Consider the following 26,850-nt stretch of genomic DNA (forward strand, 5'->3'; position numbering starts at 1 on the left):
TAACTGCATGCAGCAGCAGTGCTTCAGGCTTGGGTAGAAACAGGTCCTGTTCAGATCCAGTCCTGCGTAGGCACCGTTTCAAGAGTGTGCCTACTTCAGCAGTGTCATAAGGAATCTTCAGGGAGGCTGGGGTGCAACCAAGGAGGGCTTCTCATAGTAACAGAGAATAGAGGGAACTCTCCAGGTCTGTTCTTGGGACAGGACCTCAGGAACTTGGAACAATTTCAGTGACAGCTCCCCGTGTCAGGAATGGAGCAGTATGTACTTGAAGCCTAGCCAGATGTCAGTGCTGAGAAAGAACGCTGCTGAGGAAGGAAGTGCTGGCCTGAGCCAGTAGATGCAGCCAGTTCTCTCTTGGGAAGACTGCAGCCATGTGAAGAAGTTGACAGGTGGCCATGGAATACCTGCAACTGTGAAATCAGACATGGAGTCTTAGGGAGATGATCTCAGTGGTAGTCATGCTTCCTCTGGCTCAGGAAGAATGAGCCCTAGGCTGTGGGCCTCTGCTCTGCACCCAGCCTCTTCTCTGACCTCTCATTATTGCATGATGGTGTCATAGTTAGCTTTACTGTGGTGCCTCTGGGATCAGCCCAGATAGGGTTTCAGTGCACTGAGTTGCCTTCCATTTCATTGCTCATGAAGCACATTACTGTGGCCCTCCTCTCTGTCACCTGGAATTAAAGGGAAAAGTGTCAGCATCCGGTCCTAGCTGAAGCAGCTGAGCACTGAGTCCCACTGTCCTCAGTGTGACTTCATTTTGGCAGCCACCACCCAGCGTGAAGCTAATTTTTCTCCTGCCAGCCACGGCCATTTGAAGCAGAGCAGAGAAGAGCTGGCTGCGGTTTAACTGCTCTTATTTTCTCTCCTAACACCCTAGCTACCCTTTGTGCTGCCCCAATCAGTGGTGGGTTTGGCTTTGAGCATTTTCCAGGAAGCAACCACATTGACCCCACAGGTAAACAAAAGATGCCTGAGAAAATAAAGCCACCAGCCATGGCAGTGCCATCCTGCACACCATTAACCTCCAGTGTCCCCTCCTCCCCTGCAACTGCATTCTGTACTGTTGAAACTTGGAGCCCTGGTGGACTGGAAGAAGGGTGCTGAGACTTCTGACCTCAGGAGATGCTGCCTGTGTCCTGGCCAGTCGCAACCTCACAAAGCTCCTACTGTTAGTTGTCAGTTCCCTGTCTGTACTTAACACCGCAGAAAGATTTCTGTGTCTGCAAAGCCAGGCCAGGAACTTGGACTGAAAAAGTCTGATCAGCTTCGGACCATCAAGGCTGATTGTAACCAACCTTTCCAGGGTTAAAGTTAGACGTTATTGATTCAAATGTAGTTTTAACTTCGCAAGTGTCCATTGGAAAAGGTGTGTCACACGCCCTGAACTCTCATCCAGCTACCACATGTAGAACATCTGGTAGATTATCTCTGCTTACAGAAATGCACTAAGAGGTGCTTTGTTTGCTGGTATTGCTGCACAGTAGAAAATGGGGGAAGGAAGATGAATAGACACATGTGATAGACATAAAAAGTCAAACTGATGAGACGTTTACATTCAGAAAAAATAAATTGATGGCACCATGAGACCCTGTTTTATACTGGAAGGTTAGCATAGCAATGAAGTTTGGCAGGCCCCTTCCAGGGGTTCACACACACCTGGGCTGCAGAGCTAAGTTGGGCTTTCTGAAGGGGCATTTGGCATATATTCTCGGTATCACTAGAGAACATGAAAAAGGTCTGTTATTGTACATATGTGTGAGTGTGCATGTCCACACAGAGGCAAGCCCAAGTGTTGACTTTCAGACACTGTCCACTCAGGGTGGCCTTGAACTCACCAAGTAAGCTAGGCTGACTGGCCAGTGAGCACCAGGGATATGCATATCATAACCTCCTCCTGGTTGAGATTAAAAGTGTGTATCACTGTTCTTGAACTCATGAGGGCGCTTTAGGGATTGACTTGAGCCTTCATCATTATAAAACGTATTTTTGTTTTGCAAAAAAATTTTAATTGCAAAATAAAAAATACAAAGTGCTGTATGTAAGTACTGGAGAAAACTCCAAGGTGTGTTGTCTAGAAGTTTTCTCTTTGCTTTATAATTGAGACATGAAATTTCTAAACTAGTCTAGCTGTATGTATAGTGAAGAAGAATTTGAAGGACTCTGCTTGCCCATGCTCCATGGGTGGTTAAGAAAACCTGAAAAGCTTGTCAGCCCAATTCTCCCAGCTGTTAAGGTTGGAGCACACTCAGCTATTTCTCAAAGGCCTGCCTCGAGGGTAAGACTGGTAATTGTAGTTAAGACCTTTTGAAGTTTTGGAAGAAAGGCTACTGTCCAGGCAGGACTTTCTTCATGTCAGATTGTGCAAATCTTCGTTTTCTTTGAGTGCCTTTAAGTGCAGACTTCTGTTCCCAAATTTATTTTATCACATTATGTGATATGTAGCATAACTGCCTTGGTGGACAGGAAGTCAGTGTGGAAGTTGGTCTTGCATAAATAATCTATGGCAGGTTGACTGTTGTAATTCTAACAACAGCATAAAACCAGGAGATGAAAGGGAGATGAGTCATTCTCTCAATTAGTTCTTAGCCTAGTGAGGAAGATTTTCTGAAGATATTCTGAAGAATATCTTTTTCTACTCCATAGTCAAATGATTTAGAAGGCAAGAGCTAGGCTGCTGAACCCAGGCAGCCTGGGTTCAAATCCTTGCTCAAGTTCTTAGCTGCAGGGTTATGGGAAGGTTTCTTACTCATCTTAACCTCGGTTTCCCAACCTATAGAATGTCACGTAGCCTTGTCTCACTGGGTACAAATGAGATATAAAATAAGGCTCCACATTCTATGATTAATGTTCTTCATTAGGCTTTCTGCAATTGAATTGGCATGTGCATAGAAACTGGAATATGTTCTCCACAACATAGTTAAATTTCATCATGAGACTAAATCTTAACATATAATATAATGTGTATGTCACACAGTGGGAGAAAAAAATGAATGCTTTCAAATATTGAAAAATGTTTAAGGAAAAGATATTTACAATGATTAGAAATTTTTACAGAATTATCAGTCATGGGATTTTGTAATTAAATATACATGTTGATAGATCACTGTGGGAGGGAAAGACTAAGAGAACAACTCTCTTAGACTCTTAAAATGTCTTTGAGGTATGATTTCTGGTCTAGAATCCTACCATCAAAGCACATGGCTTTCCTATATGTATCAATTTTGGTGAACAAGCCTTAGTTGAAGAAGGATGCACAACTCTCTTCCTCCTCAGAAATGTGCTTGGCTTCACCTGCATCTTTCATGTGGCAAGTTTAAGAACCTCAGAGCCCACTGAGTGTGGAAGAGGTAAGTGTCAGAATGCTGTTCACATCCTGAGAGCATTAGTAGTCCCTGTGCTACCTGCAGCCCATAGCCCACTTCATTAGTGCTCTCCCAGACAGAGCAAGGGCATGGTAGGTACTCACGGGTAAAGGCAGAGCTTCTACTGATAGCAGAGGGGAAACTACTGTGATGCCAGAGTAAAGCAGAGCCTTTCCCAAAGAAGGACTGAGAATCGATGAACAATGCGTATGTGTACGTGTACGTGTACGTGTACGTGTACGTGTATGTGTATGTGTAAGGAAAACAGACATTTAAGCCCTTCAGGAAATTCTTGGGGATGATTCAAGCCATTTGTTTTATTTTTCTCAATTGAGAGTGACCTACAGGAAGGCACATAATTCATAAATTATTTATGTCTATAAAACAAATGCACTGAATTGAGATCAAACTCCTTTTAAACTGTACTGTTAATGGAAAGTGAATTTAAATGCTCTATAGGATAGAATTGTACCCACATCAGTGCACTCTTAGAGAATTGCAATTTGCCTGGTGCCTTGGTAGAAGCTAAGCCTGTGCCTTTGTGTGAGGTCTGCATGTGGTATCCAGTATTTGTAAGGTAAAATCTGGAACATAGCCCCAGGCTCTCAAGGACTGGCCAGCACAGAACTTTATTAACTCATGTAATATGCACACCTCCAGAGAACACATCACTCTAACTTTCTTTTACAGGAGGAAACTATGGTTCGGTATTTGATCTCACACAGATTCTAAATTCTGAATCCAGAGTCGAAACCTAGGTACTCAGGTCTACAATTCATGTTTTCATCTCTCCCATTTGCTTTCCTCTCTGGAGTTTGGATAGCTCTCCTGGGAACTATGTGAGGACTGGGAAGCATGATACTGTGAAACAGGCACAGAGTTGGTCACACAGCACACATTCTGTTTCCATGGGAATGACTTAAACCAAATGACCTAGTTTTCCCTGAGAGAGCAGTCCCCTTGGCTTTTGCACTTGGCTGCAAATCCTAGGACCCACTGTTTCAGAATATTTTCCCAACCATCATCTGAGATTTAGGATTTAAGATTAGATTACCAACAGACATGTCCTAGTTCAGTTTGTTATGTTTCTTTGAACCTTCAATCACTGTCACAAATAAAAACACACATCACATTAAAATTAGGCTGGATTTTTTTATTATATTTTATAAAACAAAACACAAAATTTAAATCCTAATAAAGTTATTTAGAGCATATAAAGTAAAGGCTTTGGGGGCACTATCTGGTTCTAGGGCATGAAGTGGGGTGACTAGGAACTGGAGTTTATATACATTGGGCCTGTGTTGCTAGGGCTACTAGAGGGACTGAGAGAGGATGGGTCAGGACGATTGGGTGCTTGGAAGCTACTATTTGTTAGAGAGTGAAGTTGATTTCTCTGCTCTGAGAATTATAGTAATGACACAAAACCACACATATGTGTCCTTGTGGACATCAAAGCCAGCAAGCAAGCCAAGCTAGATCCTCAGCAGATATTGAGAGGTAGGAAGGATGAAGATAGCATGACCTTCCTGGTTCATCATCCACTAGGAACGTTGGCCATCACAAGGCATATTTACTCTTCTGAACAGCCAGAACACAACGAAGGCCAAGTGGACCACACTCTTGAAGAACAGGGTGAGGTAGACGTAGAAGGCAGAGGTGGTGGTGACCTGAAGCTGCAGCATATCTAAAAGAATCCTGGAGTAAGATTCATCAGCTCTTTTGACAGAACAGCACACATTGTCAACTGTTTTTTCTGGTCACCTGCATTGAGGGACAACTCAACACCTACCACTCTTAGCAGAACCGGCAAAAAGACTCCTCTTAGAAGTCAGATTAAAAACAACCCTTGAGAAGTTCGTTTATAACCTTCCTACTACTAACAAAAGAAACTGCACTCGGAATAGACAGACCCATTTGAAGGTTAAGTGGGGATAAGTTTAGAAATTTTCACTGCTGGCATATCGAAATAATAACAGATAATATGCATCATGTACAAAGCAAATTTTAAATAATATTCTGACATCTTAGCAGTGAAAGTTTCACCTTTTTAATAAAGTAATAGATTTTGGTGGAGGAAGAATTTTCATTTCTACTTGCAATCAGAGAGCACAGAAAAAAATAGTTTGCCTAATACGTATTGAGTAACCCACAGCCTAAGTCTTTGTTTAGAGAAGCGACTTGGAAGAAATGTTACCTAATTCTTTATATAGCTCCAGGTATAACTCTCATCCCAGGCATAAAAATATGAGCACAAATACAGCATAGAACATCTGAAGTGCTGTAGATGAAGCCTGCGGTGCTCCTTCAGGAAACACTGACTAAGGAAGCCCAATGTAGCACAGTGGGATGCACAGGCAATTATAGAATAGGGCACTGCAGAAAAGCCTGAGGTGACCTGTCAATCCAGGTTTCCCAAGACAGTCACCCATCTCTCTCAAGGCTCTCACTAGTGTATAACTAACGGGTAATTGGAATTTTATAAGAAATGCATGCTGTTGTCAATTAAAGCAATGATTGAATTGGAGAGCCACAGTAACTACTTAAAGAGTCAAGGCCATGGTTCTTTCTGGCCTTAAGATAAGAGATCTCAAGTAATGAAATGTTTTAACTCTGTCCTTGGTCAGGTCCATTCCTCATGTGGCACCTCATTTTCTGAGCTCATGGCCCTGAGGAAATGGAAGAGCAGTTAGCCCTAGAATAAATATATGAGTCTCATTTTAGTGTATATATTAGGAGAAAGGACCAGAAACTAGCACTCAGTTTGCTCACTAAATCTGGTAAACATGCTGGGCATCTGACACCATGGTGCTCATCTCTGTCAGTGCAGACTTAGGGCAATCATTCTCCATAACCAGATGAAGCAGCCTTTGCTTACAGAATGGAAGTCAGTCATGCAGATGAGTGGTGGATCATTAGAAGGACTGGACCACTAGTCTGATATGGTTTGAAGCCCATGTTCTTCCCCATGCGTATAGCATTGCACAGAAGTCAGCACCTTATTCTGTGACTTAGAGGGAAATGCAAAACTGAGTGAGAGATCAAGTTGCCATTTGATGATCTGAGTTGCACCCCAGATCTGAATGTGTTCATGTACAGAGGACTTAGTATTAGCTCACTAGCCCCATTTGAACAATGGAGGAAACTATTACAGTGTGCGTATGAGAGATACACGAGACATACAGAACCCAGCTCAAGGGCCTTTTGCCTAAAGTGGACTCTGTGGGTATTAGGAAATGGGATTAAAAAAAAAGTAAAAAATCTATATCCCTAACCAAAATTGTATTGTATGAAGACAAATTGTTGATGAATAGGAAATGATGGGTTAAATTACAGTATCACTCAGTCTAAATTGCAGTTCCAGCCATTATGGCTTTTCTTACAAGCAGAGTTCAAATTTAACATGATTGAGATTGTGTTCTCTGTGATAAGATAATGGTAAAGAGATGAAAGGACAACTTACCCTTCCTTCCTTTCAAGCAAGCTTCCAGAACAGTAGCATTGTTAACTAGGAGAAAGGAGAACATGTTCTAGTGAGTTACCATGGGCATTGTGTGTGTGTGTGTGAGAGAGAGAGAGAGAGAGAGAGAGAGAGAGAGAGATTGAGACAGAGAGAGAGATTGTCAGACAATTGATAATAAAAGTTCATACTTGTAAGCTAATAATTGCTATACCAGGCAATGTATTAAACGATTCACATTCATTGTATTTAATTCCACACTAGCACTTAAATAAGTTAAATTCTGAATAATTCCATGTTTGAGAAAAGAAAAGGGTTAAATGAGATAGTAAAAAAATCTTACATGATTTTTTTTTAAAGTCAAGGTCATTGGTTGGGAAATAAATCCATTGGTAAAAGTGCTTGTTTTGAAAATATAAGAATCTAAGTTTGATCTCCAGAATACACATAAAAATGCTAGGCCTGGGGATTGGGGATTTAGCTCAGTGGTAGAGCGCTTGCCTAGCAAGTGCAAGGCCCTGGGTTCGGTCCCCAGCTCCGAAAAAAAAAGAAAAAAGAAAAAAAAAATGCTAGGCCTGGGTGCCTTATGGTAATCATTGTGCTGTATAATCAGAGAAAGACGGGCTCCCTTAGTCTAGATGGCCGGGCAGTCTACCTTACTGAAAGACCTGTCTTAAAGAAGGTGTTTAGTCACCCGCGGATCCCGGCCCGCAGCAGCTTTCTGCTCCCAGACACCGTGAGAGAGAGACCTCACCGCCTGGTCAGGTGGGCACTCCTGAGGCTGCAGAGCGGAAGAGACCAACAACACTGCTCACCCCTGCCCACATCCCTGGCCCAAGAGGAAACTGTATAAGGCCTCTGGGCTCCCGTGGGGGAGGGCCCAGGAGCAGCAGGACCCCTGCCTGAGACACCACCTGAACCTGAAGGAAACAGACCGGATAAACAGTTCTCTGCACCCAAATCCCGTGGGAGGGAGAGCTAAACCTTCAGAGAGGCAGACAAGCCTGGGAAACCAGAAGACACTGCTCTCTGCACACACATCTCGGACGCCAGAGGAAAAAGCCAAAGACCATCTGGAACCCTGGTGCACTGAAGCTCCCGGAAGAGGCGGCACAGGTCTTCCTGGTTGCTGCCGCTGCAGAGAGCCCGTGGGCAGCATCCCACGAGCGAACATGAGCCTCGGGACCACAGGTAAGACCAAATTTTCTGCTGCAAGAAAGCTGCCTGGTGAACTCAAGACACAGGCCCACAGGAACAGCTGAAGACCTGTAGAGGGGAAAAACTACACGCCCGAAAGCAGAACACTCTGTCCCCATAACTGACTGAAAGAGAGGAAAACAGGTCTACAGCACTCCTGACACACAGGCTTATAGGACAGTCTAGCCACTGTCAGAAATAGCAGAACAAAGTAACACTAGAGATAATCTGATGGCAAGAGGCAAGCGCAGGAACCCAAGCAACAGAAACCAAGACTACATGGCACCATCGGAGCCCAATTCTCCCATCAAAACAAACATGGAATATCCAAACACACCAGAAAAGCAAGATCTAGTTTCAAAATCATTTTTGATCATGATGCTGGAGGACTTCAAGAAAGACGTGAAGAACTCCCTTAGAGAACAAGTAGAAGCCTACAGAGAGGAATCGCAAAAATGCCTGAAAGAATTCCAGGAAAATAGACAAAAAAAAAAAAAAAAAAAAAAGAATTCCAGGAAAACATAAATAAACAAGTAGAAGCCCATAGAGAGGAGACACAAAAATCCCTGAAAGAATTCCAGGAAAACATAAATAAACAAGTAGAAGCCCATAGAGAGGAGACACAAAAATCCCTGAAAGAATTCCAGGAAAACACAATCAAACAGTTGAAGGAATTAAAAATGGAAATAGAAGCAATCAAGAAAGAACACATGGAAACAACCCTGGATATAGAAAACCAAAAGAAGAGACAAGGAGCTGTAGATACAAGCTTCACCAACAGAATACAAGAGATGGAAGAGAGAATCTCAGGAGCAGAAGATTCCATAGAAATCATTGACTCAACTGTCAAAGATAATGTAAAGCGGAAAAAGCTACTGGTCCAAAACATACAGGAAATCCAGGACTCAAGAGAAGATCAAACCTAAGGATAATAGGTATAGAAGAGAGTGAAGACTCCCAGCTCAAAGGACCAGTAAATATCTTCAACAAAATCATAGAAGAAAACTTCCCTAACCTAAAAAAAGAGATACGCATAGGCATACAAGAAGCCTACAGAACTCCAAATAGATTGGACCAGAAAAGAAACACCTCCCGTCACATAATTGTCAAAACACCATCACACAAAATAAAGAAAGAATATTAAAAGCAGTAAGGGAAAAAGGTCAAGTAACATATAAAGGCAGACCTATCAGAATCACACCAGACTTCTCGCCAGAAACTATGAAGTCCAGAAAATCCTGGACTGATGTCATACAGACCCTAAGAGAACACAAATGCCAGCCCAGGTTACTGTATCCAGCAAAACTCTCAATTAACATTGATGGAGAAACCAAGATATTCCATGACAAAACCAAATTTACACAATATCTTTCTACAAATCCAGCACTACAAAGGATAATAAATGGTAAAGCCCAACATAAGGAGGCAAGCTATACCCTAGAAGAAGCAAGAAACTAATCGCCTTGGCAACAAAACAAAGAAAATGAAAGCACACAAACATAACCTCACATCCAAATATGAATATAACAGGAAGCAATAATCACTATTCCTTAATATCTCTCAATATCAATGGCCTCAACTCCCCAATAAAAAGACATAGATTAACAAACTGGATACGCAACGAGGACCCTGCATTCTGCTGTCTACAGGAAACACACCTCAGAGACAAAGACAGACACTACCTCAGAGTGAAAGGCTGGAAAACAACTTTCCAAGCAAATGGTCAGAAGAAGCAAGCTGGAGTAGCCATTCTAATATCAAATAAAATCAATTTCCAACTAAAAGTCATCAAAAAAGATAAGGAAGGACACTTCATATTCATCAAAGGAAAAATCCACCAAGATGAACTCTCAATCCTAAATATCTATGCCCCAAATACAAGGGCACCTACATATGTAAAACAAACCTTACTAAAGCTCAAAACACACATTGCACCTCACACAATAATAGTGGGAGATTTCAACACCCCACTCTCATCAATGGACAGATCATGGAAACAGAAATTAAACAGTGATGTCGACAGACTAAGAGAAGTCATGAGCCAAATGGACTTAACGGATATTTATAGAACATCCTATCCTAAAGCAAAAGGATATACCTTCTTCTCAGCTCCTCATGGTACTTTCTCCAAAATTGACCATATAATTGGTCAAAAAACGGGCCTCAACAGGTACAGAAAGATAGAAATAATCCCATGTGTGCTATCGGACCACCATGGCCTAAAACTGGTCTTCAATAACAATAAGGGAAGAATGCCCACATATACGTGGAAATTGAACAATGCTCTACTCAATGATAACCTGGTCAAGGAAGAAATAAAGAAAGAAATTAAAAACTTTTTAGAATTTAATGAAAATGAAGGTACAACATACCCAAACTTATGGGACACAATGAAAGCTGTGCTAAGAGGAAAACTCATAGCGCTGAGTGCCTGCAGAAAGAAACAGGAAAGAGCATATGTCAGCAGCTTGACAGCACACCTAAAAGCTCTAGAACAAAAAGAAGCAAATACACCCAGAAGGAGTAGAAGGCAGGAAATAGTCAAACTCAGAGCTGAAATCAACCAAGTAGAAACAAAAAGGACCATAGAAAGAATCAACAGAACCAAAAGTTGTTTCTTTGAGAAAATCAACAAGATAGATAAACCCTTAGCCAGACTAACGAGAGGACACAGAGAGTGCGTCCAAATTAACAAAATCAGAAATGAAAAGGGAGACATAACTACAGATTCAGAGGAAATTCAAAAGATAATCAGATCTTACTATAAAAACCTATATTCAACAAAACTTGAAAATCTTCAGGAAATGGACAATTTCCTAGACAGATACCAGGTATCGAAGTTAAATCAGGAACAGGTAAACCAGTTAAACAACCCCATAACTCCTAAGGAAATAGAAGCAGTCATTAAAGTTCTCCCAACCAAAAAGAGCCCAGGTGCAGACGGGTTTAGTGCACAATTCTATCAAACCTTCATAGAAGACCTCATGCCAATATTATCCAAACTATTCCACAAAATTGAAACAGACGGAGCACTACCGAATTCCTTCTACGAAGCCACAATTACTCTTATACCTAAACCACACAAAGACAGAACAAAGAAAGAGAACTTCAGACCAATTTCCCTTATGAATATCGACGCAAAAATACTCAATAAAATTCTGGCAAACCGAATTCAAGAGCACATCAAAACAATCATCCACCATGATCAAGTAGGCTTCATCCCAGGCATGCAGGGATGGTTTAATATACGGAAAACCATCAACGTGATCCATTATATAAACAAACTAAAAGAACAGAACCACATGATCATTTCATTAGATGCTGAGAAAGCATTTGACAAAATTCAACACCCCTTCATGATAAAAGTCCTGGAAAGAATAGGAATTCAAGGCCCATACCTAAACATAGTAAAAGCCATATACAGCAAACCAGTTGCCAACATTAAACTAAATGGAGAGAAACTTGAAGCAATCCCACTAAAATCAGGGACTAGACAAGGCTGCCCACTCTCTCCCTACTTATTCAATATAGTTCTTGAAGTTCTAGCCAGAGCAATCAGACAACAAAAGGAGATCAAGGGGATACAGATCGGAAAAGAAGAGGTCAAAATATCACTATTTGCAGATGACATGATAGTATATTTAAGTGATCCCAAAAGTTCTGCCAGAGAACTACTAAAGCTGATAAACAACTTCAGCAAAGTGGCTGGGTATAAAATTAACTCAAATAAATCAGTTGCCTTCCTCTATACAAAAGAGAAACAAGCTGAGAAAGAAATTAGGGAAACGACACCCTTCATAATAGACCAAATAATATAAAGTACCTCGGTGTGACTTTAACCAAGCAAGTAAAAGATCTGTATAATAAGAACTTCAAGGCACTGAGGAAAGAAATTGAAGAAGACCTCAGAAGATGGAAAGATCTCCCAGGCTCATGGATTGGCAGGATTAATATGGTAAAAATGGCCATTTTACCAAAAGCAATCTACTGGTTCAATGCAATCCTCATCAAAATACCAATCCAATTCTTCAAAGAGTTAGACAGAACAATTTGCAAATTCATCTGGAATAACAAAAAACTCAGGATAGCTAAAGCTATCCTCAACAATAAAAGGACTTCAGGGGGAATCACTATCCCTGAACTCAAGCAGTATTACAGAGCAATAGTGATAAAAACTGCATGGTATTGGTACAGAGACAGACAGATAGACCAATGGAATAGAATTGAAGACCCAGAAATGAACCCACACACCTGTGGTCACTTGATTTTTGACAAAGGAGCCAAAACCATCCAATGGAAAAAAGATAGCATTTTCAGCAAATGGTGCTGGTTCAACTGGAGGGCAACATGTAGAAGAATGCAGATCGATCCATCCTTATCACCCTGTACAAAGCTTAAGTCCAAGTGGATCAAGGACCTCCACATAAAACCAGACACACTCAAACTAATAGAAGGAAAACTAGGGAAGCATCTGGAACACATGGGCACTGGAAAAAATTTCCTGAACAAAACACCAATGGCTTATGCTCTAAGATCAAGAATCGACAAATGGGATCTCATAAAACTACAAAGCTTCTGTAAGGCAAAGGACACTGTGGTTAGGACAAAACGGCAACCAACAGATTGGGAAAAGATCTTTACCAATCCTACAACAGATAGAGGCCTTATATCCAAAATATACAAAGAACTCAAGAAGTTAGACCGCAGGGAAACAAATAACCCTATTAAAAAATGGGGTTCAGAGCTAAACAAAGAATTCACAGCTGAGGAATGCCGAATGGCTGAGAAACACCTAAAGAAATGTTCAACATCTTTAGTCATAAGGGAAATGCAAATCAAAACAACCCTGAGATTTCACCTCATACCAGTGAGAATGGCTAAGATCAAAAACTCAGGTGACAGCAGATGCTGGCGAGGATGCGGAGAAAGAGGAACACTCCTCCATTGTTGGTGGGATTGCAGACTGGTACAACCATTCTGGAAATCAGTCTGGAGGTTCCTCAGAAAATTGGACATTGAACTGCCTGAGGATCCAGGTATACCTCTCTTGGGCATATACCCAAAAGATGCCCCAACATAGAAAAAAGACACGTGCTGCACTATGTTCATCGCAGCCTTATTTATAATAGCCAGAAGCTGGAAAGAACCCAGATGCCCTTCAACAGAGGAATGGATACAGAAAATGTGGTACATCTACACAATGGAATATTACTCAGCTATCAAAAACAACGAGTTTATGAAATTCGTAGGCAAATGGTTGGAACTGGAAAATATCAACCTGAGTGAGCTAACCCAATCACAGAAAAACACACATGGTATGCACTCATTGATAAGTGGCTATTAGCCCAAATGCTTGAATTACCCTAGATGCCTAGAACAAATGAAACTCAAGACGGATGATCAAAATGTGAATACTTCACTCCTTCTTTAAAAGGGTAACAAGAATACCCTTGGCAGGGAATAGAGAGGCAAAGATTAAAACAGAGACTGAAGGAACACCCATTCAAAGCCTGCCCCACATGTGGCCCATACATATAGAGCCACCCAATTAGACAAGATGGATGAAGCAAAGAAGTGCAGACCAACAGGAGCCGGATGTAGATCGCTCCTGAGAGAGACAGCCAGAATACAGCAAATACAGAGGCGAATGCCAGCAGCAAACCACTGAACTGAGAATAGGACCCCCATTGAAGGAATCAGAGAAAGAACTGGAAGAGCTTGAAGGGGCTCGAGACCCCATATGTACAACAATGCCAAGCAACCAGAGCTTCCAGGGACTAAGCCACTACCTAAAGACTATACATGGACTGACCCTGGACTCTGACCCCATAGGTAGCAATGAATATCCTAGTAAGTGCACCAGTGGAAGGGGAAGCCCTAGGTCCTGCTAAGACTGAACCCCCAGTGAACTAGACTATGGGGGGAGGGCGGCAATGGGAGGAGGGTTGGGAGGGGAACACCCATAAGGAAGGGGAGGGGGGAGGGGGATATTTGCCCGGAAACCGGGAAAGGGAATAACACTTGAAATGTATATAAGAAATACTCAAGTTAATAAAAAAAAAAAAAAGAATTAAAAAAAAAAAAAAAAAAAGAAGTATTAAATATTGGAAATCAGTAGCTGAGACCATGTACTTCAAATCTTTAAGGACACCTTACATAAAATGTATTGTATTTCCCATATCCTATGAGTGTTGAAGAAATATGTAATACAAGGTGCAAACTATAAAAGAAAAAAATCAATCAATATTCTTCTTGTATGAATAAAGGAAGTTCATCTGAAAAAAAAAAAAAAAAAAAAAAAAAAGAAATACTCAAGTTAATAAAAAAAAATAAAAAAAGAAGGTGTTTAGTATTTCAAAGGATGACACCAAAGGTTTTCCTCTATCATGCATGCATGTGTGTATATACGCATATATATACACACATGAATTTGAACACATACTCTCTCTCAGACCCCCTTCAATCCCATGAACACGTGAAAACATTTAACAAAGACACTGTCATCTATCACAGGCTCATCTTGAATTCTTCATTCTTCTTCCTCTACCCCCAAGAGCTAGGAAAGAAGCATTACAGCACTTACTTGGTGCATCTTAATATTTCTTAGCAAATTACTTTTTGGTTTTTAATTACGAGGGCTGAGCATTTCAGTGCAGATCGTTCTGATAGTGGAAAAAAGTCTACTTTGTAAAGTTTCAGAAACTATCAAATGGAAAAAAGATAGCATTTTCAGCAAATGGTGCTGGTTTAACTGGAGGTCAACATGTAGAAGAATGCAGATCGATCCATGCTTATCACCCTGTACAAAGCTTAAGTACAAGTGGATCAAGGACCTCCACATAAAACCTGATACACTCAAACTAATAGAAGAAAAACTAGGGAAGCATCTGGAACACATGGGCACTGGAAAAATTTTCCTGAACAAAACACCAATGGCTTATGCTCTAAGATCAAGAATCGACAAATGGGATCTCATAAAACTACAAAGCTTCTGTAAGGCAAAGGACACTATTCTTAGGACAAAATGACAACCAACAGATTGGGAAAAGAACTTTACCAATCCTACAACAGATAGAGGCCTTATATCCAAAATATACAAAGAACTCAAGAAGTTAGACCGCAGGGAAACAAATAACCCTATTAAAAAATGGGGTTCAGAGCTAAACAAAGAATTCACAGCTGAGGAATGCCGAATGGCTGAGAAACACCTAAAGAAATGTTCAACATGCTTAGTCATAAGGGACATGCAAATCAAAACAACCCTGAGATTTCACCTCACACCAGTGAGAATGGCTAAGAACAAAAGCTCAGGTGACAGTAGATGCTGGCGAGGATGCAGAGAAAGAGGAACACTCCTCCATTGTTGGTGGGATTGCAGACTGGTACAACCATTCTGGAAATCAGTCTGGAGGTTCCTCAGAAAATTGGACATTGAACTACCTGAGGATCCAGCTATACCTCTCTTGGGCATATACCCAAAAGATGCCCCAACATATAAAAAAGACACGTGCTGTGCTCCACTATGTTCATCGCAGCCTTATTTATAATAGCCAGAAGCTGGAAAGATCCCAGATGCCCTTCAACAGAGGAATGGATACAGAAAATGTGGTACATCTACACAATGGAATATTACTCAGCTATCAAAAACAATGACTTTATGAAATTCGTAGGCAAATGGTTGGAACTGGAAAATATCATCCTGAGTGAGGTAACCCAATCACAGAAAAACACACATGGTATGCACTCATTGATAAGTGGCTATTAGCCCAAATGCTTGAATTACCCTAGATGCCTAGAACAAATGAAACTCAAGACGGGTGATCAAAATGTGAATACTTCACTCCTTCTTTAAAAGGGGAACAAGAATACCCTTGGCAGGGAATAGAGAGGCAAAGATTAAAACAGACACAGAAGGAACACCCATTCAGAGCCTGCCCCACCTGTGGCCCATGCATATACAGCCATCCAAGTAGACAAGATGGATGAAGTAAAGAAGTGCAGACCGACAGGAGCCGGATGTAGATCGCTCCTGAGAGACACAGCCAGAATACAGCAAATACCGAGGCGAATGCCAGCAGCAAACCACTGAACTGAAAATGGGACCCCTGTTGAAGGAATCAGAGAAAGGACTGGAAGAGCTTGAAGGGGCTCGAGACCCCTTATGAACAACAATGCCAAGCAACCAGAGCTTCCAGGGACTAAGCCACTACCTAAAAACTATACATGGACTGACCCTGGACTCTGACCTCATAGGTAGCAATGAATATCCTAGTAAGAGCACCAGTGGAAGGGTAAGCCCTGGGTCCTGCTAAGACTGAACCCCCAGTGAACTAGATTGTTGGGGGGAGGGTGGCAAGTGGGGGAGGATAGGAGGGGAACACCCATAAAGAAGGGGAGGGTGGTGGGGGATGTTTGCCCGGAAACCAGGAAAGGGAATAACACTCGAAATGTATATAAGAAATACTCAAGTTAATAAAAAAGAAAAAGAATGCTGAAAAAAAATTGCTAAAGTAAAAAAAAAAGAAATTGTTTTTGATCTATAGTGACATGGAGGAAAAGATTGATTTAAAATGCAACTCACACTCTTCTACTGCAGTTAGCGATTGTTTTCATTTGTCTTTTTAGCGTTAATCCAAGAAGGTTCAGAAGATGAGGTGATAGAAGAAAAACACTTTTTCAAGAGGTAAAGGCAAGCATATATTCAAACTTACCATTTTCATGTCTGAAAACACTCTCTCTGGGATCGACATTAATAGTTGTGAAAGCTAAAAGAAATTAAGGTACCAGTTAGCTATTCATGTTTATTATTGACTCTGTGTGTGTGTGTGTGTGCGTGTGTGTGTGTGTGTGTGTGAATTAATATATATTAACTATTGTCACAGACACCAGAGAAGTCATATTAAAAAGTATGAGGCTAAAAATTCCAAGAATAATTGACGTTACTTTGAAATTTTGTAGGTAATGGTTATTGTATAGTTTAACACACAAAGATACCAAAGTACATATTTTGAAGTATACATTTTTAATCACACCTGAAATACTATATTCAAGACTGCCTGCTTTTTTTTCTCTATCCAAAATTCCATGCAAAAAAATTGCCAGAATGTTGCACAAAAGATACGGTCAATGGAAGGAATTTCAAATGGGCTGATTTCAGATTTCTAATATCTTATGTTCTACCTACAATGAATGTGTCTAAACTTAGAGTCAACAACAACAAAAAAAAAATCATATGTCCTTGAGGGAATCTGATTTAGGCCAATTTCTAGCTAAGCAGAGGAAGGCAGCCACAGCTAATTTCTCCAAATTTCCCATGCAGATGCTTGGTTTCTGAAGGCCAGGTGCTTGTGGACATGCTTATGAGTATTCGTAAGAGCTGCTGTCTGTCCTGTGACCACTACTGCTCCGGGACTGGATAAATGCATCTTGGGCATCATCATGTTTAATTCTCCTGTAATACTAAAGGGAGTTAAATTCTAGATATCCTAACTACAAATTAAGAAATACATTTTAAAGAGCTTATGTAACTCATAACAGTGAATGAGAGGGTCAATGTTTAAAAGATTTGAAAAGTGTGTGTGTGTGTGTGTGTGTGTGTGTGTGATTTGAAAGTGAATTTAATAAATAGGATATGAGGGGAAATACTTTTGTAAATTTCATCAAACATGTAGTGAATTGATATTTTTCAATCAAAATAAAAATATTTGGAATAGGATACTTGTTTGAGAATATATTACACTTAGACATCAATAATGAAAAATAAGCATGACCACAAATTCATGAATTCTGATAAATGATCAAGAGATTAAATCTGAGAAACTATGGGGTAAGAAGAATAGCTAAGTTAAACCAGGAAAAACTAGCTATAGGTCTCAACATGTATTCACTGAAACACTGATAGAACATTCTCAAACCTGGGAAAGATATCGACATCCAAGCACAAGAGGTATTTAAAATTCCAAAAACAATCAGAAAAGGACTTCTGCATGGTCCGTTAAAGCCAAGATAGGAAAACTACAATAGAAAGAATCCATGAAAGACTGCAGAAGAAAAATACCAAGTCACAGAGGCACACATCAGGCTTTCAGAGCTCCCAGCAAAGACCCTCTTCAAAACTAAAAAATCTGCTGATAATGTATGCAGTGGGATCTAGAAAATAGTATCTGAAAATCAATGGAGACCTTTTAAGCACAAAATGAAACACTTTGTGGCCAGCCAGTAAACCAGCACTGTTGAAGGATCTTAAAATCCTACACATCATAAGGAAGAAAGAAAGACAATGTTAGCCAGAGAGAACAGCAAAGGAGAAATTTCATGAGGGAAATATGTGAAGAAAGGAGAAGCAGATAGACATCTCAGCAACAGTCATTCAGAGCATCTCATAGGACTCTCATTTGTTAATATGATACCAAGGAAATGATTGATTGCTTTAAATGTCACTTAGCACTCAGTCTCTTCTGCAAAATTCATCTTGTTTTTTCTACCTAGAGCAGGGTAGATTCAAAAGGTAAAATGACTAGAAGGAGGACAAGACAATCTGAAACTTACCGCTCTCGGTCTTCAAAGCAGATTTTGTGGGAGTAATGATGTTGGCAGCTAAAGGAAAGAAAAGCAAACACTAATCAGCTATCTATGGCTACTATTTTACCGTATTTGTAGATATGTATATAGAAACATGAATATACATATTTGCACACATGTGCATAAAAATTTAGTGTGGAAAGAAGGACAGCCATTAAACTGTGAGGCTCGCAATCCCAGAAACATTTGCTGCATTGTATGTAATTTAGTTGGTGACATTCATATATGATGATTCTACATGTGAACCTGTTGAAGGTCACAATGATTACACGTTTATCATAACTCAGTGTAATTCCCAACACTTCCCTGTCAGCCCTATTTCCTGTGTACTAGGTCCTAGAACACTGTCTGCAACCAAAGAGAAGATGTACTAATGCGTGCTCAATGGAGAAGTAAACAGCGTATCAGTGGATCTATGGGCCTGCACGCACTTAGCTTTCCTGTCACAGTATGAGAAGCCTGGTCTATCCAGAGAGGATACAAAGTAAGATTCTATCTAAAAAAAGAAGTAAAAGAAAGAAACCTGCTTAGATATAAATTCTAATTATAACATTAAAGTCCGTGGGCAGTTATTTATGGGGATATGCAGATAATCCGAGTTATATTTTTAGTTTTCTGTATAAAACTTGCGATAAGAGAGATAGAATTATGAGTTTTTAAAAGTAAAAATAATATGGTGTTTAATTATTTTAAATGATGTTGGAAAAGAATACATATGTTATTTGAGCTTCTTTTTTTCTTTTTGCTACATGTGTTCTCATAGGTATGCATTTCTTTCCACTATTCGATTTTATTGAAGAGGTTCAGTATGCAGGGAAATGCACTTGAGTACACACACACACACACACACACACACACACACACACACACACACGTATGGGTGTCTTAATGAAAATATAAAATATAAATATGATCATGTTTGGTTTCTATCTTCAAGGTCTCCCTGATGGCTCTAAAAGTCTGCTTTTTTTCCCTTTGAGTGACTTTATTACCTGAAAAAACAAAAATCACTATCACCATGTGCCGATTGAGGTACAAAGACTAGAATTACTAATAATATAATCTATATGTTTATAAACTCTTACCCAAAGGTAACTGCAGTCTTAGAGGCCAGCTTCATGTACTTTTATAAGCACATCACTAAGTTCTATCTCACTGTATGACTTTGAAGCTTCAACTATCAAGACAAAACATACCCTGGAGGTAGCATGTGAAAGTCCATTGAATCATGTTACAGAAAATGCCCTTGATCTCTTTCCTGCCAGGAGATGCACATGGCAGATGCTTGTTTTAAAGTTCGCTGTAAGCAGATTTTAGTAAGTGAAATGTCTTGTCTGTACAGCTTCATCCCCAAGGGTTTTACTGTTCTTTCATTTTTTCCTGACCACTAGAAAGGTTATAACATAATCAAACTAATAAAATGGTTATGTTAGCTTTCTGCTTTGTATATTTATCTTGCCGCTATCTCTTTAAGCTGGAAGAAGAATACGGGGCTATCTTGTAATGATTTTCTAGGCTGCACCAAACAACTTATTTCATTACTGTTAATTCATTTTCTCTCCATGACAACCATAGGTTAAAACAAAGTATCCCAGAGGACAAGGACTTACTGAGGACATCTGATGCACAAATGGCAAAGATGTCATCAGGTTTTGCTATTTGTATGTTTCTCCACTAGATTGAACAGGCTTGTTAACCACATGTGAGAAAATAAACGAATTACTTTTCTCTGTCACTCTAAGGCCTTAGAAATGCTTTCAAAATAGGATGACAACATACGCACACAGTGAGCTAGCTAGAGGCCCACCACCAGTCTTTGCCCACTCGGCCCTCTGCTGAGCTATGTGAAAATGCCTAGGAAGTGGTATCTGAAAAATGCATGATTTTAAATGATGAGGAACAGAGTGCAGGCTCTCTCCTCTGCAGCCATTGGGACACTAACTCATCCTAAACTCTTTACACCCACACTAACTCATCCTAAACTCTTTACACCCACTCATCTCAGTCAGTCAGTCAGTCAGTCAGTCAGTCAGTCAGTCAGTCAGTCAGTCACTCACTCACTCACTCACTCACTCACTCACTCACTCTGTCTGGCATGCAAAAGACGTAGCAAATGCCAACCCAAGTGGCTGCCTTTACCAATAGCAAGAAATCTGCTGAACGTGGGAAACAGAGATGTGCTATGTATGTTAGCCTCATCCAAACTTAAATTATGATTGCATGTAACATGCCATGTAAAACAAAAATCAGAAAATCTCAAGGCTAGCATACATCTTCAGGGGCCAAACTGACCTATTTTTGTTGTTTTTGTTGTTGACTGTAAATATGTTGTGTGAACACTATCTTGTCAGTTAAAAACTTTCTGTAACCCAAATTTAGTGTGTCAAAATCCAAGTAGGTAATTCTGTTTGTTTCACAGGAAGAACATTTCTGAAAGAGCTCCATTGTTCTTATGTCTGCATTGAGCAAAGGCAGCAAGACGAAACTGCATTGTGTGCACTGAGTTACTAGATGCTCTAGGGTATGTTTACTCATTTAATCCAGGCAGTAATTATTAAAAAATATGATACAATATTCATGTTTTGCATAGTGTCGCTTAGGTTAAGTAAATTGGAAGCAAATATTCTGCTAGTTTTGCCCACCTGTAGCATTCTCTGGGACAGAGCAGCATGGTTCTGTGCTTATGATGTTATAAGATTGAAGAAAGATCCACGCTTTATTTTTATAAATACATACTATAACAACAGGACTATTCCCTTTACATATGAAAAGTTGTATGTACCTTAACTTACACATACCTTTGTCTATCGGAGGAAACAGAATCTCTTGGTCAACTCCTCCTTTGTTGTTTTCGTGTTTGACAATACATCTGTGTTCTTTATCTATTGAATCTTCTGTCACTGTCAGCCAGCTGAATATCATGTATCTGTCATTAGTTCTTATGGTGTTTCCCTCTTGAGATTCCAGAATTTTATCATCATCCTTTTCTTTCCAGTATACCTTTATAATGTCAGGAAAGAATTTCTCAAGGAGACAAAGATATGTCCCACCCTTAACGAGATTTGTTTCAGCAACAGATGGAAGAAAAGTAATAGGCTTGGGAGAAATGTCTGAGTCAATGAGTTTGTCTGCAGAAAATGTAAAATATAAAAAGAAAATTGTTAGGGAGTCTTGGATGTTGAATGGATTTGACACAAACTGTGCACAGTGCTTGGAAGACAAATTAAGACTAGCACCCACTATAGACCTCTGCCTACCATAGGTTGCACAGACTTACTTTTGCTCCCACTTTACAGATACACAATTAGTAAATGTCTTTGTCTCTTAGACTGATGGAGTAAGCCATTCTCCCATGCATTTGAAATTCAAGTAGCCCACTTTCTACTATGCTGAATCTCAAAGTAGGTTGTCTATTTTAGTGTCTATCTCCTTCCAAGTACATTTTGCCCATTGAGTTGAGCCCTTGGTCGTGCCCATGGATCTCTACTGCCAATTGTACAGTCCCTAGTGTACAGCATCTCATTTCCACATCTAATCCACTCTTGGTTTGGGAGCTGCATTGTTCTAAAGCTTCTCTTTGAATGACTTGTAGTCTTTTGAATTTGGAGAAAACAAGAACAAATCCACAACTTCTACTAAAAATACTCGATGTCTTTATATTAATCTTACAGAGTGACCCATTAAAGGTGGAGGTTATTATCTTTAAGGTACAGGCCAACTGTGAATGAGAATATTAATTTTAAGAACAGCAGTTGGGTAGAATCTTTGTAGCACAGTACCAAGAAAAAAAAACACCCAGAATCAGTATTGTGTACCTACTCTACCCTGATTGTGTAAATACAATTAAAATATACACAGACAAATGATTGGAAATTCTACAGAATAATGGCCATAAGTGTTTGTGCTTATTTATATATTTTAACAATTCTTCTATGATCAATAGGAACCTTAATAACTATAAGAAGAAATCTGTTCCCTTCAAAGGTTTTCAAGTATAAATCAGCTTTTAACCTAGCATGTAATTACATTTTTAAATATTTTTTCACTTTTTATGAACCAATTACAGTATTCATATATTTGAACATTTAATAAGTATATATTCAGCAATATTATAGGCATTTTGTGATTCAGATGAGTTCAATGATTGGTATCTAGGTGGATTATAACATGAATTCTTACTAGGATCCAACTGCAACTAATAAATGACTGAGTTATTTTACAAAGTAAATTCATGTTTTCCTCTGGGGTGGGGCCTCTGGCATGATAGGCAAGAATTCTACCACTGAGCAGCATTCCCAACCCAGGATATGAATTCTTAGTGATGATCTCATAAGCCATTCCTTGTTTGGAAAATCTCCTTTTGACTTGAAGATTCCCTGACAGTTTTCCGAGCATTGAATTTAATTCTGCACTATGAACCAGAACATAACGTGTGGTTATTTCTATCTTCATGAGAGTAGAGGCAGCTGTGAATTATAAGCCAAGGAGTGCTATTTAGTACAGCTTACCTTCTTTTAGATTCTTCAATATTTCCAACAAATTTGATACCAATACAGAAATACACGTGTATAGTAATGTAGCATAATGACTGCAGATACACACACTCCCTTAACATCTAGCCTTCAAAATATTTTCCAGTGTTATTTTTCACTTTTATAACTTGTGGCCACATTCTCTTAATTTTTCCTGGTCCACATTTCAAGAATCATTCATTCAAAATGCTTGCACCGACAAGTGTTTCAGATCTTATACGGTTTGAGATGTGAAAGGCTCATCCTAGATTTGGGCTTTAAAAAGCTATAGCTATTACACAAATTAAGGAATCAAGTAACCCAGGGCCACTCAACTTTCTAGAAGCCACAGTCCAAGACCTTGTGAGGCTTAATCACAGCATCGGGAAGCTCTTCAGTGCAAAGTTTATGTCTCAGCTACCCTTTTTACCTCTGCCAGTCTGAGCAAAACTATTTGCTACTTGAGAGCATAGATGGTCAAAGGCAGATGCAGAGCCATGAAGGGTCTTTCCATGGACCTGGGACTCAAATGCCATCTGGAAGATGCACATCCCACTAAACCCAGCCTTATTCGGACAGCATCCTAGTGTCTCAGAGCCATTCATTCTGTCTGTTCCCACACTACCTGAAGCTGTCAGGTATATGAGATAGATGTGTTGACATCCTTAGAATTTTCTGTAAGAAGTTTTCACTGTACTTAGGCTTGTATTATAATCAAGAATAGGGATAGTGCAGGTCTCTGAAGAAAAGAACCTAATGCAATTCTCCAAATATACAGAGAAGAATTATAAAATTCCACTTCGAGGAGCACCACTTAAAAGATATTCTACAAAAGGGTAACCTGATGCAATATTGGCAAATAGCATAAACAGTCCTCCCAGAATTCTAACTGCCATCTTGTCTGAGCATTTTAATTGCCGGATTTCAGTTTGCTAACTGACAAGGAAGGAAGAAATTGCTTATAATGTAGCTTTCTTTCTATATCCAGTAACTCATAAATGTGAAGTTGTGGACAGATATGACCGATCATAATTGTTACTGTTTTTCTAAAAACAAGAAAAAACTCATTAGTTATTCACTCTAAGATAACAACACAACAGCTTCCTTACCTGAGGGAATTACTACGAGTTTTGTCCCTTTGGCAAATACCTTGACCCACGATGTGCCTGACACATTGTTCAGAGCTTCTACAAATACGTGAGCCTCTCTTGAGCTTCAGTGCGATAAGCCAGTTAGGAACTCTTATCTTAGAAAGATGACCTGGATTCCTTAGGGACGTTTTGTATCATCCAATAGTTTGTAAGTTTCCTTCACAAATTCTTCTCTTCTCTAAGGTAGTGATGACTGGAAAGTGTCAACAGACAGTGGGAATGGTAAAAGGTAAAGAGGGCTGGGCCACGCCACAAACCAGCTAGTTTTCTAACTTACCAGGAAATGTATTCTCAGAATTAAGTCTCTCCTTTTTTGTGTGTGATTCTCAGAGGTTTAATTTTGATGAAACTGGTATGATAAGTCACCAAGGTGCCTCTGTTCTCAGAAATGCCAAGGCCACTTCTTCAATAATTTGTGGTTTCTTGAGGGAGAAAACTGTTTAGCAATGGCAATGGAAATGTACCAACCAAAATTTAAAGATGGTGAGCCAAGCCCTGCATGGCTAGTGAAGAAACGAGCTCTTAACATCAGGATTCTCTATCAGGGTGGTGCCTACTAGGAAATGGCTTCAGTGACAACTTCCTTTTTCTCACATATAAGAAAATAAAATTATACAATTCTACCTCCCATGGAATCATGCATTCCTTATTTACAGTAGAAAGTAGTAACTAAAATCTGGTATTTGGAAAATCTGGAAAAAAGAAAAAAATGCCCCCTGAAGGCAGTTTGGTAAACTCAGGTTGCTCACCCCAATAGGAGGAGAGGAATGTCCAGAAATGTTCTGGAGCCCAGCTGAAAGTCCTACCAGACCCGGCTTACTACCATGTCCAAGACTCAAGAGTCCATGCATGCATTTCCTGAGCACACATGAACTCTGTTCCAGGGGATGAAAGACTGTTGGTGATCAGAACAACTATCAATGGCCCACTCAGAGCCACCGAGCCAGATGAGAGGACAAAACCATAGAAGAAAACTATATCCCAAATACAGTTTTACATGTAAATGTTAAAATTTTAGTTTTATTTCTGTGAATATTTTGCCTGCATATGTGTATGTAAGAACATATATACAGTGCCCACAGAAGCCAGAGAAGGCATGAATGCCCTGGAACTGGAGTTACGGGCAGTTATAAGCCTTCATGTAGGTAATGGGAACCAAACCCGTGACCCCTGTAATAACAGAAAGCACTTGTACTAAGTTACCTCTCCAGCTCCCAAGTGGCATTTTGAGACAAAAGAATAGTTTATACATTGAGTTCACATCAGTTCTTTTCCAGAAACGTTGATGTTGTTTACCGACTTCTGTTGCTAACCAGTTGGGATTTCTATAAGAAAGCTGAGTAGGCTATTTGCTTCCTATATCTATATCTCTATCTTTATCTATATCTATATCATCTATATCTATATCTATATCTATACCTATATCCATATCTATATCTAAATCTATCTACATATATCTGTATCTCTATAATGTGTGTGTGTATATATATATATATATATATATATATATATATAGTATTTTCCTAAAAATATATACTATATCTATTGACCTGTGTGAGAGGTAAAAGGCAGAAACTTTCACAGACTGGTGTCATTTTGATTTCACAGGTGCCATCACAATCTAATGACAATTCTCCATTCACACTCTCCAGGTTCTGCCACGGTGAGAACTAATGCTAATCAAAACGTTTTCTAAAAGAAGCTTGGCTTGGCAATCATCATAGGAGAGACAGGAAAAGCCACAAAGACAAGTGCAGTCACCTTTGTAGGTCACCAGTTTCAGACCATTCTGGGCTTTAGCTTCCGTATTTGCAGTGATAACTCTGAGATAAATGAAACCTAAGTCCCAGTGTTATGCCTAGTCCTGATAGCTGTGAACCCATGAATAAGAGTACTGAAAGCTCTTGGTGATCTTAGGATTGTGAGGGAAGCCAAGGAGCAGGGATAGGAAGGTTTTCTAACAGGTACCTTGAGATGCTGAGAGCTGTAAGATCCCAGGAGCACAATAGTATGTGGGTTCATCTGATGTGATACCATTGTTGACTAACAGGATAAAGGTACCTTCATTCTTATCTGTGTCCAAGTGAGAGATGGGTTTTTTATGTTTTCTATACTATCTAACAGGTTTCAAACAGTATTTGATTATAATAATCACACAGGAAGAGTTTCATTATTATACACAGTATAGAATACGACGAGAATTCCACAGTCATAGAAGAAAATTGCAGAGCCTTATGAATAGTAAAAATCCTTCATAGATGCAGAGTTTCCCCAGAGTCTGAAGCTTGATTCCAAGTATTATAATAATCATATAGCTATACACTATACACACTATTGTAAATGAACACCTGTTTTATCTCTTCATAATTATTCATTTTCAGTAAAGTATGTTGAGTAGCAAAAGAGGAATCTGTTATTCATCAAGGTGTGCTACAAAAGTTGTTTTACTAATCGAATTTTAAGTAAAAACCTGGTTTTCCACTTTTTCTACTTGAATTTATTAATATAAAGAAGCTGCTTACTTGTTTAAAAAGTGAAGTTATTGTGCACATAGTTTGAGAAGTGATAGCGCTAGAGAGAATAAGAAAGAG

At 39.6% G+C, this 26,850-nt stretch overlaps 1 gene segment (V, D, J or C); it reads right to left on the reverse strand.

Annotated features, from left to right (window-relative positions):
- Nucleotides 1–4,500: 4,500 nt before the first annotated feature.
- Nucleotides 4,501–26,850, reverse strand: part of Tcrg (T cell receptor gamma chain) — a 40,099-nt gene continuing 17,749 nt past the window's right edge. Inside the window, 6 exon segments of the C gene segment in view lie at nt 4,501–5,046; nt 6,823–6,867; nt 16,728–16,781; nt 18,565–18,612; nt 21,396–21,725; nt 24,218–24,279. Of these exon segments, the coding sequence occupies nt 4,904–5,046; nt 6,823–6,867; nt 16,728–16,781; nt 18,565–18,612; nt 21,396–21,725; nt 24,218–24,279 (682 nt within the window).

This window comes from Rattus norvegicus, chromosome 17 (genome assembly GCF_021556685.1).
Source record: "Rattus norvegicus strain SHRSP/BbbUtx chromosome 17, alternate assembly SHRSP_T2T, whole genome shotgun sequence".
Lineage (NCBI taxonomy): Eukaryota > Metazoa > Chordata > Mammalia > Rodentia > Muridae > Rattus > Rattus norvegicus.